Source organism: Falco peregrinus, chromosome 2, assembly GCF_023634155.1.
Source record: "Falco peregrinus isolate bFalPer1 chromosome 2, bFalPer1.pri, whole genome shotgun sequence".
Taxonomy (NCBI): Eukaryota; Metazoa; Chordata; class Aves; order Falconiformes; family Falconidae; genus Falco; species Falco peregrinus.
This window is the reverse complement of record NC_073722.1, coordinates 109,068,515-109,082,408: the sequence shown is the minus strand read 5'-3', so window position 1 is coordinate 109,082,408 and position 13,894 is coordinate 109,068,515. Positions and strand designations below refer to the sequence as shown.

Here is a 13,894-nt window from a genome sequence, read left to right as displayed (position 1 = left end):
GGAGATATCAGAGGAATCCTGAGACATCTGTTTTGTGCCAGAGAGAACCAAAGGGCTTTTAAACCCCTCAAGACTGAATCCCCCCTTTATTTTCTGAAGTTCTGAGCTCTCATCCAAAATCCATGCATGGCACTACCCTAACAAACAAAACTGAAAAAGCAAAGCTGATCAACTAATTGCAGCAGCTCAGAACACCTCTGTGGAAGGAATAAAAGATGTAAAAATATTCCAAGTTCATAATGAATTAAGTGTTGGTAGTAACACAGACACTTTCTAGTATGTATTCACAGTGCCCCTTTAAAACCAGGAAAAAGCCCACAAGTCTCAATGTGTTAAAATATTCTGATTCAGAAAATAATTTCGCTGAGAATTTGCTGTTTATTGCCATCCACAGATTCCCACATTCAGTATTAATCCTCTCAGCATCAGCGTGTATCCTCACCCCAAAGTCAATGTCACAAGCTACACTTGAGGGAAGCTAAAAAAAAAAAAGGAAAAAAAAATCCAGAAAGATGCCTTTTGAACAGAGAAATTTGAACAGGAATTTCTAAGCCACCCATTCTGCATTACACTTCAAAACTGAGACACATTTCCCTTCCGTAGCAGCAAGGCTGGTGTCCTTTTGTCCTAGTAATGGGGCTGGAGCCCTGGAGCAGGTTTGTTTCAGCACAGCAAGGACAAAACAGCCAGGAGCGGCAGGGAGGTTTGACCAGAATAACTAAACACACTGCCATCGCACTGGGATTTGAACGGGCTGAGGACTGAAAATCGCTCAACGAAGGGCTGTGGGATTTGCACGCAGGTCACTCATTTCAGCTGGGTCCTTGATTAGTGTCTGGGAGAGTTTCTAGATGTCATCCAGCACAAGCAAACTACAATAAACCTACTTACAAACAGCACCTTCACTTGCTTTTGCTGCTGAAAGAGGTCAGAGACAGAACATACTGAATTCACCAGCCTTTCCCAAAGGAAGCCTCATTACCAAAGACTGGGAGAGCAACGCAAGATAATCCCATGGGCTCATGCTGCTCCTCCCTTGCTCAAGGAATACAGATACCCACCATTTAGCGCTGGCAGGTGGTGGCAGCCCTGCAGCATTCTGAGGGATGCACTGCTCTGCTCTGACAAGCCACTCGGCAGGACAATAAAATACCCAGCATGCTCAAAAAGCATGGCTGGGCAGGAGGCACCAGTACCATGTCTAATTGACCACAGTGATCCTTCAAAAGCCCACAGTACTGTGTCTTGCGTTTGTTTCTTTTTAACATCATATGGTGCAAGAGCTGCACCCCACTCAGAGAGACTACCAGTGACCTACAGCTCAGCAAGGACCACTGATTTACAGGGTCAGAGTGAAGAAAACAGAGCAACTGCACTGGAGATGGATTTGTGGCTCTCTCCCAGCTGCACTACATTGGTTCAGGCAAATTAGTCCCTCCGATGTGAGCCAGGACTCATGATCACAAGAGCAACAGATCTAGGAAGGAATTAGCACCTTCTAGGTTGCTTGTCTCAGTACACAGAAGTATGCTTTCAGCTGGTAGCAGCTCCCCAGAATACAGACAACACTGTCCTGAGTTTCCATAACAACTTTCATCCTCAAAAGTGTGAATGGTCTTCACAGCAAGCCCTTTTCTGCCATACCACCAGAATACCGCCCTTTCTGAGGCAGAAACATCACCTGAATGATGCCTGGGCTGACCCAAAGAAAAACAAAAAGACAACTGCTTTTCCTAATGTTCATGCAGAACAATGAATGAAGATTATGTCCTTCCTGTTCATTGAAAGATTTTTCTTTTATCTCTCCCCAGGCTATAAACATGCGCATGGAAGTTAAATTACTGATCTGGGAAAATAATCAAGAGATCAGCTCAGTTGAGCAGAACGCGAACATGTGGCTCCAAGGAGCCAGGGAGCACAATGTGTACACCACTTGGCCAGCCCTCCTGCATGGATAAGCAGAACACACAGCCCCAAGAACAGTTTTCATAAGGATGCTAAGGCCTCACTTATCTAAATCAACCCCCAAAGGCAGGAGTCTGGCACCATCCTGCTCATCTCAGTGCTATCCCAAACAATCTACTTCACTCTTGCTGTTCTTACCATTTTTCTTCTCTCCTTCCTTTCCCCCCCCCCCCCCCCCCCCCCATCGTACCCAGGCATTTATTAGACAGGTAAACCTCTCTCAGAGGACTGGCATGCTTCCCAGTCCTTATCGTCACTGTCCTCCCATCAGGGATTTGTAACAAAATTAATGGTGGCATCAGCTGAACTATCACAGCTTTTAAAGAAGAAAGTGTCAAAGGCCTCCACAGGACCAGTTTCTGGATATGCTTAAAATTATTCTTATATTACCAGTGAAAAACACCACCCTTGTGGTAGGCACACTTGTGTGGTATGCTTAACAAGGCACTCGGGAGAAACTGCATCGAAACACAGCAACGGATACTGAGATTCCTAGCACACAGCATTGGAAAAGTTCAAGTGTTCCAGTAGGTTTTTTGTATGGTTTGCTTTTCTGGGAACCACATCACTATCAGAAAGCTCCAGCCTACCTTCTAGATTTGTCCTTTCACAAAAAATAATGTGTTCCCCATTACCACCACCGTCAACACAAATCTGCACCTGCAATTCTAAAAATTAGCTAATTAAAGCTCACATCACCAGCAGAGTGAGGGAGGTCACATGCTTGCTTCACTTCCTGCCAAAAAGGAGCCACCTCCAAAGGAAAGAGCAGCAGCTCTTCCTCAGTGCACAAGACTGCAGAATGAGGCCTGGGAAATGCAGCATTCAAATAAAACTGGGAGAAGTGTTACGGGATTGCTTAGGAATACAGCTGGAACAGGGCCAGCACTTAGTATGCATGAAGGCTGGTACTGTATGAATGATAAAAATAGTAGCAGCTGCTTAGGAAGACATGATCTTGGTGTACATGCAAACCCATCACAGTGTGGTTCAAAATTACCCGCTATCTGGTCAAAGACAGATTAAGGCTGAGATTGCTTATTTTGGTGTAAACTTAGTTGCAAGGCCCTCTCTTTCTTCAAGAGGTCTCACTTTGCTTTGGAAAACCTTTCTGCTCCAGCATTAGAAAAGTGCACTTCAATAGGGCTGTTTGGTTCCTAGTGTCACAGAAGCAGAGTCTGATGGGACGGCAGGAGCTAGCCTCAGTTCAGAGCACTGCCAGAGCGCACAGCAATTGCTTTGGTTTGGAAAATCAGTGGACAAGGAAGTGGTTTTTAGGTACACAAAGCCAGCAAAGCCAGTCCCCACAGGCAGGGTCACTTCCCCCAGTTCTGATACATCTCCATTCTGACACAAAACACACCATGGATTAACAGGGCACAATGACTCCATGCAGCACTTTGGGAGAGGAAGCAGAGAATGATGCTTCTTCCTTCAGAAACAGCCACATATGACCAGGAGCTGCAGAAGCTGCTGTTTTCAGCAAGTCAAACCTGGACACAGAGCTGAACTCCCATGGGTGGATTGATCCCTTTAGCACAGACAGCCCAAAAAACTTGCAAAACAGGCAGGCTTCTCAGCTGTTACCAGATATCCGTCAGATGCATGTGTGCTCCTCTCCTTCCCAAGGGCATATCAGTCTGGGGAGGCAGAATTATCAGCCAGTTTTAAATCACCCTGTCCCACAACATTTACCTTAGTGAATTAAGAAAGGTTTTGTTTATGCAGATGGATGCAACACAGCCCTCACCGTCAGCAAGAACCAGCTGGAGGAAGCACGTTAATGAAAGAGCAGGTACAGGATATTGAGTTCTTCCCAAAAGATAGCATGAAGATAGAGCCTGCTGACTTGGCTGGCAGAAAGAGATACTAACAACAGGAACTGCAATTTGTGTTCTCAGTCATATTAAAGATTTAACCCTTTGTTCCACTCTTTTGCTCATCTGCAGACAAGCAAATGGCCATTACCGCACCACCCCCTCTTAGTTCTCCAAAGCAATCCTTCCAGCAGGAATAAAGTCCTAAAATACATCTTCTGCAGCTGGGAAGCATCTGAGACCCAAACTCCTGTTCTGCATTGTAGTAATCACTGAGTAGCAACTGCTGTATGAAAGCTTTGGAGAACGTTTTGGTTTTCATGCTATCTTGCTGCAACTAAATCTGACAATACAACTTCTACACCTATATAATTGTATCTTGATTTGCACTGGAAGCACCCTGAAAATAAACTAAATCCAGCTCTGTTCGCCTCATGGCTGTTGAAAGCCTGAACTAACTTATAAAAAACAACTCATAAGCAAGCTTACAAATATGTAACTGCCAGTGTGAATCCCTCTCACCCACTAGGCAAGTAAATGCACTCGAGCTATTCCAGAAGGAGCCAATTCTGCAATGGAAGTTTTGCCATTTATTGTGACAGTCCCAGCCCTGCTGTCAGCACATATCCAAGGCAAGGGACAAACACCACCCAATCACCTGCTCTATTCTTCCCCTTCCCCACCCCTTCCTTCCTTCCTGCTGAGCTGGCAGTGGACAGGAAACGGGTGCTCTCCCCTGTTCAGAGGCACAAATGCCTCCCCATTTCCAAGAACTATTGGGACCTAAAACCTCTGCACAGCTCTAGCAGCTCTTTCAAGTCCATGCCTGTTGCACCCTGAGCAGATGAGCAAATGAGTAATCTGCTGTGGTTCCAGAGGATCACTACCAGATAATGCTCAGCACAGCCCACAGGGAAATGGGCTGAGTGGAAAGGCAAAACCTTACTGGAATTGGAATGAGAAGCCCCAGGACCTTATTCTCAGATCTTTGTCCCAGGCATACAGCCGAGCAGAGTTCTGCAATGCAATGATGTGCTGAATTTTCCCCTTCCTCTCTCCCTCTCTGAAAGTCACACAAGGACAACCCTTACTGTTCCCACTAAAAGCCTCTGCAGGATTCTTCACGCATCAAGAAAGGATGTAAGCCATCCCCACCCTTTGCTTGCCTCTTTCAAGGCAGCAGGCAACTGTAAGGCTGAAGTTTCAATAAAAAGCCAATTGAGATGGAGGCAGACGAGACATTCCTCCTATAACGTTCAGAGGAAATCATCCTGCAAAGCACAGCTCTTAATAAGAATTAGAATTAAAATTTCCTTAAATAAATATAAGGAAAGAGTCCATCAGAGACAGCAGTCAACAGGAACAGGGAGCCATGCTCGGGTCAGCCTCCATCGTCCATCTCCTTGCAGATCTCCCAGGCAGATTGTGCTAAGGGCAGCCCAGCTTATGACAGGACCGACAGCTTCATGTCGCTGCTCCTATCGACGCCATCTGCAAATGGAAAGAGCTGCTGTGTCCCAGTGGTCTGGCACCAACACTGCCACACAGGCCAGCAGGTACCGTATGACAGCAGCACAGGGGGGTGCCTGGGGACCAGGTTCCTTCATCAGCCATGGTCAAATTGCAACCAGCTCACAGGAATTTGTCTGTCTGCATAACTGGGAGACGAAGGAAGGTGAGAAAGGAAGGGTCTGACCGACTGGTACAACTGTTCCTTCCCCTCTCCAGGAGCCAAAACTTCTGAGTCAAATTTCACCACTGACTGCTCAGCTGGAGGGACTCTTGCTTTCTATTCATCTCCCAGGAGACAGCAGCAGTTCCTGCCCTAAGGGAGGTCAGGTCTCCAGGCTGGAATTTGGCCCAGCACTGTGCTATCTGCAAGAGAGCCAAAACCATGCAGGTGTCTGCAAGGAGACTGCAGCTCTGAAGGACACATGGAGCAACTGCCACATCCTCTATGGACAGACAACATGTTACTTACATCCGCAAACATTTATCCTTCCCTCCACTCGCGACCCTCTGTCCATCTGGGCTCCAATCCGTCGCATACACCTAGTATTAGGGAAAAACAGTTATCTCTGCTGGGAGGAGTCATTCCTGCCTTTTTCAAACACCTCAGTCCAGACACCTCACCTCATCTGCATGGCCCGGAAGATCAATGGCCAGTTTCTTCATCTTGGCATCCCAGACCTTCAGTGTGCTGTCACTGCTCCCGCTCACCAGCAAGCGGCTGTCAGCTGACCAGGCGATCTGATACACAGCCGAGACATGCCCTCTCAGTGATGTCAGGTACCTGGTGCAGACAGGTATGAAGAAGCTGTTGGAGAAGCAGGCAGCTGGGTTTGTTCCAAACCTGCCTTTGCCCAGCCTTCATGTTTCTTCTCCATGTGCAAGCAAGCAAGCACAGTCACGAGATGCCCAGCACACACAAGGCAGTCAATTGCAATACAGAAACCATAGGTGGTTCAATCTGTCTAAAACCCCTCCCAGATGGGCTCAGAGCCTTGTCAAGGACAGCTCTTCATCTCAACTCTGCTGCCAAGAAACCCTTATCCTGCAGGTAACACCAGTCTTACTACACGAATGTGTTCTTCCTCTCTGGCTGAGCAGCCTGGATTTAGAAGAACCATTAAAATTACTGATACAAAACCCAAGCTCGTCAGTATAAAGGCTGATTTATACTTGATACAGGCTGATATGCATTTGAAGGGAAGGACTGATGGCCCAGAGAGCTCCTCAATACTCTAGCTGAAGATTAGAAGCTGGACTATAGGAGCATCCAAACACCACCAGCACCAACAAGAATTTGCATTTTTCAGAATGAGCTGTTCTCCGGCACAGGAACCATGCAAACTGGGTCAGTCTACAGTGTGCAATGCACACATCTTCAGGAGATCAGCCGAGTGGAACATCCCATCTCACCGCAGCAGAGTCTGCCCCCGAGAACCAACCCTGCAGCAGGCAGCATGTGCCGCACGGGTGCCAGACAGCGCTGTGGCTGGGTAACAGTGGGGTTGCAGGCACCCAGCCAAGCACAGACCCCATAACACAAGAAGAGCTAGACAAGGGACTGCCCAAGGGCAGAGAGAGGCAGAGGCAGCAAAATTACTTTGCATGAGTTTGGGCTACAGAGATGCAGAACACACCAGGGAGTTGCTGGCAATGACACTGGGGCCCACCTCTGCATAACCTGTACATTACATGCAGACCCTACATGAGCACCACCTCTGTAACAGAACAAACCAACTCACTTTCCTGTCCTACCATCCCAGAGCTTTATGGACTTGTCAAAGGAAGCACTAGCTATTATCCGGGTGTCTGGTGAGAAGAGGACTTGGTTAATCAAAGCCTGGTGGCCCATCATTCTCTCCAGTGGCTTCTTGTCTTCTGCTGGTCTCCAAAGAAACAGCGTGAAATCATCTGACCCCGAGACAAGCCTTTCTGGTTCCTGGCCCTGAGAAAGGGATGAAAGAGCCCAAGTCTTGTACAAACCAGGTGTGGAGAGCTCAAAAGCACACCAGTATTGGGGTCAATAGCCAACTGTGCAAGTTTGTAATAGCAGTGTTAGAAATTATAGTAGGTGTTCAAGGGACTTACCCTGACTTGGTCATACCTCTGCCGTGCCTTGTCCTTCAATTCTGCCACTGAAAGAATGAAAGGGAGAGGGAAAGAAAGATTTGTAGTCCTTCAGTGAAAGGAAACTTTATAACCCTGTGATGCTTGTTCCAATCCTGGCTCTGAGGGCCAAACAAATGCATTTATGACTGCTCACCCACTTTCTCTTTGCCAAGAGCAACATTAGGAGCAAAAGCCCTTGAAAACAAAGTGGCCTTCCCAGCCCCCAGACTGCTCAACCCTGTGCTCGGGCAAGGAAGATCATGGCTAGTAGCATAACCGACACCAGCACAGGACCTGCTCCCAGCTCTCAGGATTGCTTCGTCTCGTGGCAGTGTTAGAAGATACATCAGGTCTCCTCACTGTCTTCCCCACTGCCTCCCCTAGCCTACATCACGGGTGCTGCACTTACAGGAGCCGCTTACATCCTGTGGGTTGATGGTGGCTTCAGCTGGCTCAAAGGCACCGGTGCGGAGAACATAGTCAGTGCTAAGGGCCATGGTGTTCACCCAGTGAGCATGGCCCTGCAAGGTGCGGCAGAGGACGCCCTGGAAACAAAACCACCCATTTAGAGGGATGGGCAGGACAGAGCCAGACTGTACAGGACCCACCAGACCCATTGGGTGACAAGAACCAGCCCTAAACTTTCCAAACCCACTCTCTCGCCCAAGCTGCAGGCAGGGCTGTAGCCATGCTTAGCAGGGAGGAAATGACACCATTGAGCTTCACGAACCAGCTTCCCACAGGGCTTTACAAGGAACCCACCAGCACAGGTGGCTCCAGGGATGTTTCCAGATTTCAGACCCATTTTACACTTTTAGCGATGAAAGCACTGCACAACAGCTACTCCTTCCAAATGGTGTCAAGAAACAGGTTCTGACAGGTCAAGAGGATACAGCACCCACCCTGCACCTCCACTTTCAGGGCACAAGCCATGCCAGGAAGGGCAGACAAAGCTACAACACAGCGTGTCCAGCCCCCTTCACCAGCAGCCTCACGGCTGCCCACCTCACTTACATCCTGGCTCCTCCAGACTTTGATGGTCCTGTCCTGGGAGGATGAGTAGAGCAAGCCATCGCCCCCCCACTTCACACACGTCACTGACTGCGTGTGGCTTGTAAGGATTTTGTCACACCTGCCCATCAGCGTGTCCCAGATGCGGATGCTGCCATCCTTGGAGGCACTTGCCAGGTAGCGGCACTCTGGGTTTCTGGGCAAGAAGAAGATCAAATCCATTTATGCAGCGCATGCAGCTTCTCTGCCAAACTCTTCCCCCACCAGCCCCAGAGGATTCAACAGCCCAGAAGTCAGTAACAAACAATTTTCTCTTTTGGTTTAAGATCAGAGGCTGGGCAGGGGCAGAGCGCTGACCTAGAGAACAAGATCCTACAAGCTGGGGGAAAGGCAGACATATGCTTCCCTCCAAATCGATACAAGAGGCATCAATCCAAGGTAAACCTGGTACCTGAACCCTTGGCAATGAACTTATTTTCACAAGAGGCATCGTTAACCTGCTGGCTAACAAGGGGACCACAAACTGGCACCTTCCCTGGGCACTGGCTGGGGAGAGCCCTGGGCAGGGGTATCCATCTGCCTTACGAAGTAGCACAGACCAGTAGCAACAGGAACAGTGAATGCTCTCCTGCCTGTGCCATGCTTCACTGCCAGCAGGAAATGTGGCGGCCTGCGGACACAAAGTGCTGCCAGGGCTGAGAGCAGCAACATCCATCCATGTGGCTCTGGGGCAAATTTAACACATCTTGAAGCAGCTGGCCAGAACACAGCAAGGCCAGGGGAGCCACAGCCCTCCATCCTTTACACAGCATCTTTACCACTCAACACGGTTTTAATGTCAAAGTGGTCCCTGGCACCAGTAAGAGTGAAGAAGAGCACAGCCCCTCCTGTTGTGCAGGAACTGAGCAGGGAGCACTGCTGGCTGGAGAAACAGAAGTGGAGCCCCAGCAAGGTCATCTCCCTCCTCTCCATTTCCTCATCCTCCTTTATAATCCAGTTAATTGTCTGCAAATAGCTGGAGTTTCCTACTGGCAAATTCAATTTGCAGGGCTCTGCCCTGAAGTGGCCCTTTTTCTTTCAATTTATTTATTTCTATAATGTCTTGGATTACTGGCTACAACTGTCCCCCTCCACCCATCTCTCCCAGACAGAGCTTTAGCTGATCTAAGGGATAAGGGGATTGTACAGTTAATCAGCCCTCATGATAAACAGGATGACAGAGGCAACCAGGATTCAGGATAGCAGAAAGGGAGTGCTCTGGAAAGCCTAAGCTTGGGCACCACGCGGCAGGCTTTCCTGCTCCCAGCTCAGCACGTTGGAGAGGAGCACATCAAATGTTTGCCCAGCACCATGAAAACATTGTTTTCCATAGGCAGGTATGTCTTTTATACAGGGGAGAAGAGGCACAGCCTGGCAGTGACTTCCCCAGCTACTGATGAGGACTGTGAGCACCAGCTGGGACCTGGAGCTCCTGGCTCAGAGCTAGATGCCTTTTTCTGGCCCACTTTGAGGGCCATTCTCCCGCACGTACCCCTTCTCCCATAACAGGAGGAAGGGAAACAGGAGCAGTGCCCTTCGGGTCAGGCTGCTCTTTCCCATATGAGTAAAGGGGAAGGGCTGGCCTGGCCCTTCACTTACATGTGGAGCGGTTCCCAGCACAGACATGTGATCCATTTGGAGTGGCCACAGAGCACCCGGCCGATCTGATTGCCAGTGGCTGGGTCCCAGAGAAATATCTGTCCAAGAGAGGAAGCAAGAGGGTCGCGTCAGACCACACACATCATGTGAATCCCAGGGACGTTCGAGCTCCATTTAGAAATCATAGGTGTCCTTGGTGTCAGATTTACATTGGCAGAAGCAGGGAGCAGAAAGGGAGGGGAGCAGGAGGGCTGGATGCCTTTCCAGATCCCTGCAGCAATCAGCTGACGTCTCAAAGAATGAGACCTGATTGCCCTCCACTCTGTCTAAAACACTGCTGGTACAAAAATACCTGCCTTAATGTAAAACCAATATAGGTCCCCAAAAAGCCAGCCCGAGCCTTCCGACACCCTGTGCCAGAGTCAGTGAATGTTTGCAGAGCGCGATGAAAGCCAGAGCGCACTAAATGCTACTTATTATCGGATTCTGTGGGCGAGACACATGCTGGCTTTCTCTTGTTTTTTCTCTCTCTACATAAATGTTCATCCAAAGAGCCAAGGCATTAGTCATCTCCTATTTCAGAACCTGGAAGAAACAGGGAAACAGGACAAGCAACTCCCTGGGTTAAAATAATGCCAGACCAGCACCAAACCACGGCAGAGCCACCCTGGCTGGCCACCCATTCCCTGGGGGCGGGTGTCCCAGCACTCAACGGAGCAGCCACTCAGAGACCAAGTGTGGGACAGCAGCGCTCAGCAGCTCTGTGGTCACTCCCAGACTGTTCAAAGGTCAGGGCAAGCAACCACCCCTCTGCAGCTCAGCAAGTTACTGACTTTTAATCGAGTGCTCCCGCTTCCCCTGACAATTCCACCTGCACCTCAAGCACAAGCATTTTGCCCCATAGTTGGGGCAGGGCCCCCTTCAAGAGGGAATTTTGCTGCATCTGAGCGGGAGCACTGCAAAACAGACTGTCGCTGCACATCTGGGTCATGCAAGCAGCAGCCCTGGCTTGGCCAGCGATACCCTTTCTTGCTCCAGACACCTCCCCCATGATGGAGCCAGCTGCCAAGGGCCATGTTTAAAGCCTGGACTCTTTCCTGTGTGGAGGGAAAATCATCTGCAACAGGACAGCAGGGCTCAGCGGCAAGAGGTCTACAGAGGTGACAAAGCCGGAGCCCTGCCCAGCACAAAGTTTGGAGAAACTACTTGCAACGGCTGCAACACATCCATGCACAAAGCTCCTCTGGGAAACAGGCATCCCGCTCGAAACAACTGGATACATCCCTCACACCCCAGAAAAAGCAAGTCTTCACCCCTAGTCCCCCACGGCCCCTTGACAGGTTTCATTTCAGTTCAGGACAGGGCTGCAGAGGGTGTCCGTGGTCCCACAGCACCCCCAGCCCCGCACCAAGGGAGCAGGGAGCCAACACGTACCTGGCTGTTCTTGCAGCCCGAGGCCAGCTTCTTGCCGTCGGGCGACCAGGCGATGCTGAGCACCCAGTGCCGGTGACCTGGCACAGAGAGCACGAGCAGGTGTGAATGAAGGGCTGCGACCACCTGTCCCCGGTGTCCCAGCACGTAGCCGCTCCAAGGCAGGACTGGAGCTGGGGGAACCCTCCCTGTTCCTCCTGGCCGGCCCCTCTTCCTCTGCTTCCTCAGCCAAAGAGACGAGCTGTGCGGCTCAGCCAGCCCCCAGGTTCTGCCTTGCTTTTCCCCACAAGCAGGCAGGGGGTCCACGAGGGAGTGGGTCAGGAATTGCCCTCCCGGGACACCCCTGCACCCACCTTTGGCTGTGAACTGTGGTGTCTCCGTGCTGAGGTCCCAGAAACGGACGGTGGTGTCTCCTGAGCCACTTGCCAGGTACCTGGGAGAGGAGGAAGAGCCCGGCTGAGCGTGGCGTCGCCGGGGCAGGGGAACAGCGGCTGCTGCCGAGCCCCAAGCCCCCCACCTGCAGCCACGTACTTTCCCGTGGGGCTGAAGGCCACCGAGATGACAGCCTCGGTGTGCCCCTCCAGTGAGCTGGTGCAGCGGGTCACTGCCCGCACCCTGAACACCGCCTGCGGCTGGTAGATGATGTCCAGGACCTTCTCTGTCTCTACACTCTGCCCCGCCAGGGTCTTCTCCAGCGACGCCACGATCTCTGCATCGTGGACGAAGAAAGCCAGAGGCACCGGTTCATCCTGGGGGAGAAAGGTCAGGAGGGGCAGCGAGGGGTGGCCCGGGCTGGGCTCGGGAGTGCTGGGGGAGCTTGGGGGTGTCTCACCTTCTGCAGGAGGGCGTTGCAGACCAGCTGCAGCTTGTCCGGGGTGATGGTGACCGGGACATCGAAGGGGGAACCCAGGGGCTCCCCCGCTTCATCCCGGAACTGGATCAGGAGCCGCTGCACATCCTCGTCCGGCGACATGCTCTGCGGGACGCCGGGCTCAGGGCCGGGAATCCCGCCGGGCAGCCCCGCAGCTCCCCCCGGCAACGAAACCCGCGGCGGGGAGAAGGGGCGGCTGCAGGGGAACCCGGCGGGGACCCCGTAGGAGGGAGAAATCCCCTACATCGACCGGGACCCCCACGCGGGCCGGGGGCGGGAGGAGCCCCACAGGGGAGCCCCAGGGGGGTGCGGAGGCCTCGGAGTGCCCCAGCATCCCCACCCCTCCGGCACTCACGTGCAGCCGCAGCCCCGCCCCCCCTCCCCCTCTGTCCGCCCGGTGCGCCCCGGCCCGCGGCCCCGGTGCCCCCCATCCACCCGCCCGGCACACCCCGGCCCCGCTCCCGCTCACCGCTGCCATGTGCGTGCGCGGCCCACGTGGGCCGGAAGCGGAGCGGCGGGGCGGGGGCCCTGAGCGCGGCGCTGCTGCCCCCCAGCGGTCGGCGGTGGGACAGCGCCCGCCGGGAGCCGCCCGCCCGAGGTGGGCGCGCTCGGCCCCGGGGGGCTCGGCTGCTCCGCGGCATGTTCCGTGGTGCCCACACAGGTGCTTTTTATTGTGTTTCTAAAATAAACAGCAGCAAACCCAGGAAAAAACATATCCCAAATATCCCGTTCCAGTACAAAATCCAATGCCACTGCCTGCCCAGCTGCACCGTGTGTAAACCCCTCAGGGTAAAGGGGAGTAGGGCGGGAGCTGCAGTCAGGCGTGGTTTATCCAGCATATAAACACTGGCTCGTTGGGCTGGAGGGGAAGGAGGGAGACCCTGCGCTAGGAGAGACTTAAACCTGCCAGGCAAACTGGTAACACAGCAAGAAATTCAGTGTCCCCATCCCATCCCACACAAACTGGCAACCACCACAGAGCATCAGACATCTGTAACCCCCATGATCAATGCTCCATCAAATCTAAACGCTGCATATAAAGAGAAAATTAAAAACTGGCAGGTGGGCCTAAACCAACAACAGAGCTATGCTTCACCCTGGGCCACCATTCAAGCAAAGCAGCTTTGAGAAGCTGCCCCGAGCAGGCGCTTGGCTGGTCTGCAGCGGCCGCCAGCATGCTGCCTTCTTCTTGAAAAGCAGGGCTAGGCCCCATGGACAGGTCCAAGCCCTGACAGGGATTTTTCCCATCTCTTGTTCATGGATGTTAGCAGCAGCAGCACTGCAGGCGTTTCATACTGAGCTGACCCAAGCTAAGCTGAGCCCCTCATGCTGGGTCTGGCCACTTCCAGCCCAGGCAGCACAGCAGCTAAGGGAAACGCAGCCCTGAGCCATATCTGTACCTAAACTTGTGGCCTGTAATCCCTCAACACACTCAGCTGGTTGGAAAGGTGGAAAAAGGAGTCAGCATTGTGTGCAGAACAGGTGAGGTTTAGCACTCCCATGCGGGATTCAAATGTACATGGGTTGTTCAATACTGCACCAC

The 13,894-nt window shown here is 51.9% G+C and overlaps 1 protein-coding gene across 1 annotated transcript; it reads right to left on the bottom strand.

Moving 5' to 3' along the window:
- Window positions 1-5,032: 5,032 nt before the first annotated feature.
- Window positions 5,033-12,862, bottom strand: NLE1 (notchless homolog 1). Its single transcript, XM_055797020.1, has 13 exons — window positions 12,821-12,862; window positions 12,313-12,456; window positions 12,012-12,229; window positions 11,834-11,913; window positions 11,484-11,560; window positions 10,050-10,147; window positions 8,415-8,607; window positions 7,810-7,945; window positions 7,380-7,426; window positions 7,034-7,236; window positions 5,916-6,075; window positions 5,764-5,834; window positions 5,033-5,273 (listed from the first exon to the last, which is right to left on the bottom strand). The coding sequence occupies exons 1-13, from the start codon at window positions 12,827-12,829 to the stop codon at window positions 5,261-5,263; spliced, it is 1,449 nt and encodes a 482-aa protein (XP_055652995.1). The 5' UTR covers window positions 12,830-12,862; the 3' UTR covers window positions 5,033-5,260.
- Between the last annotated feature and the right edge of the window lie 1,032 nt (window positions 12,863-13,894).

Bases quoted from the DNA above. Each gene is read 5' to 3' on its own strand.
- NLE1 (XM_055797020.1), bottom strand. The intron at 11,914-12,011 runs GTACGTGGCTGC...CTCCTCTCCCAG, and splicing joins GCCTTCAGCCCCACGGGAAA to GTACCTGGCAAGTGGCTCAG. The intron at 6,076-7,033 runs GTGAGTTGGTTT...TGTCTGCACCAG, and splicing joins TGGGATGGTAGGACAGGAAA to GTACCTGACATCACTGAGAG.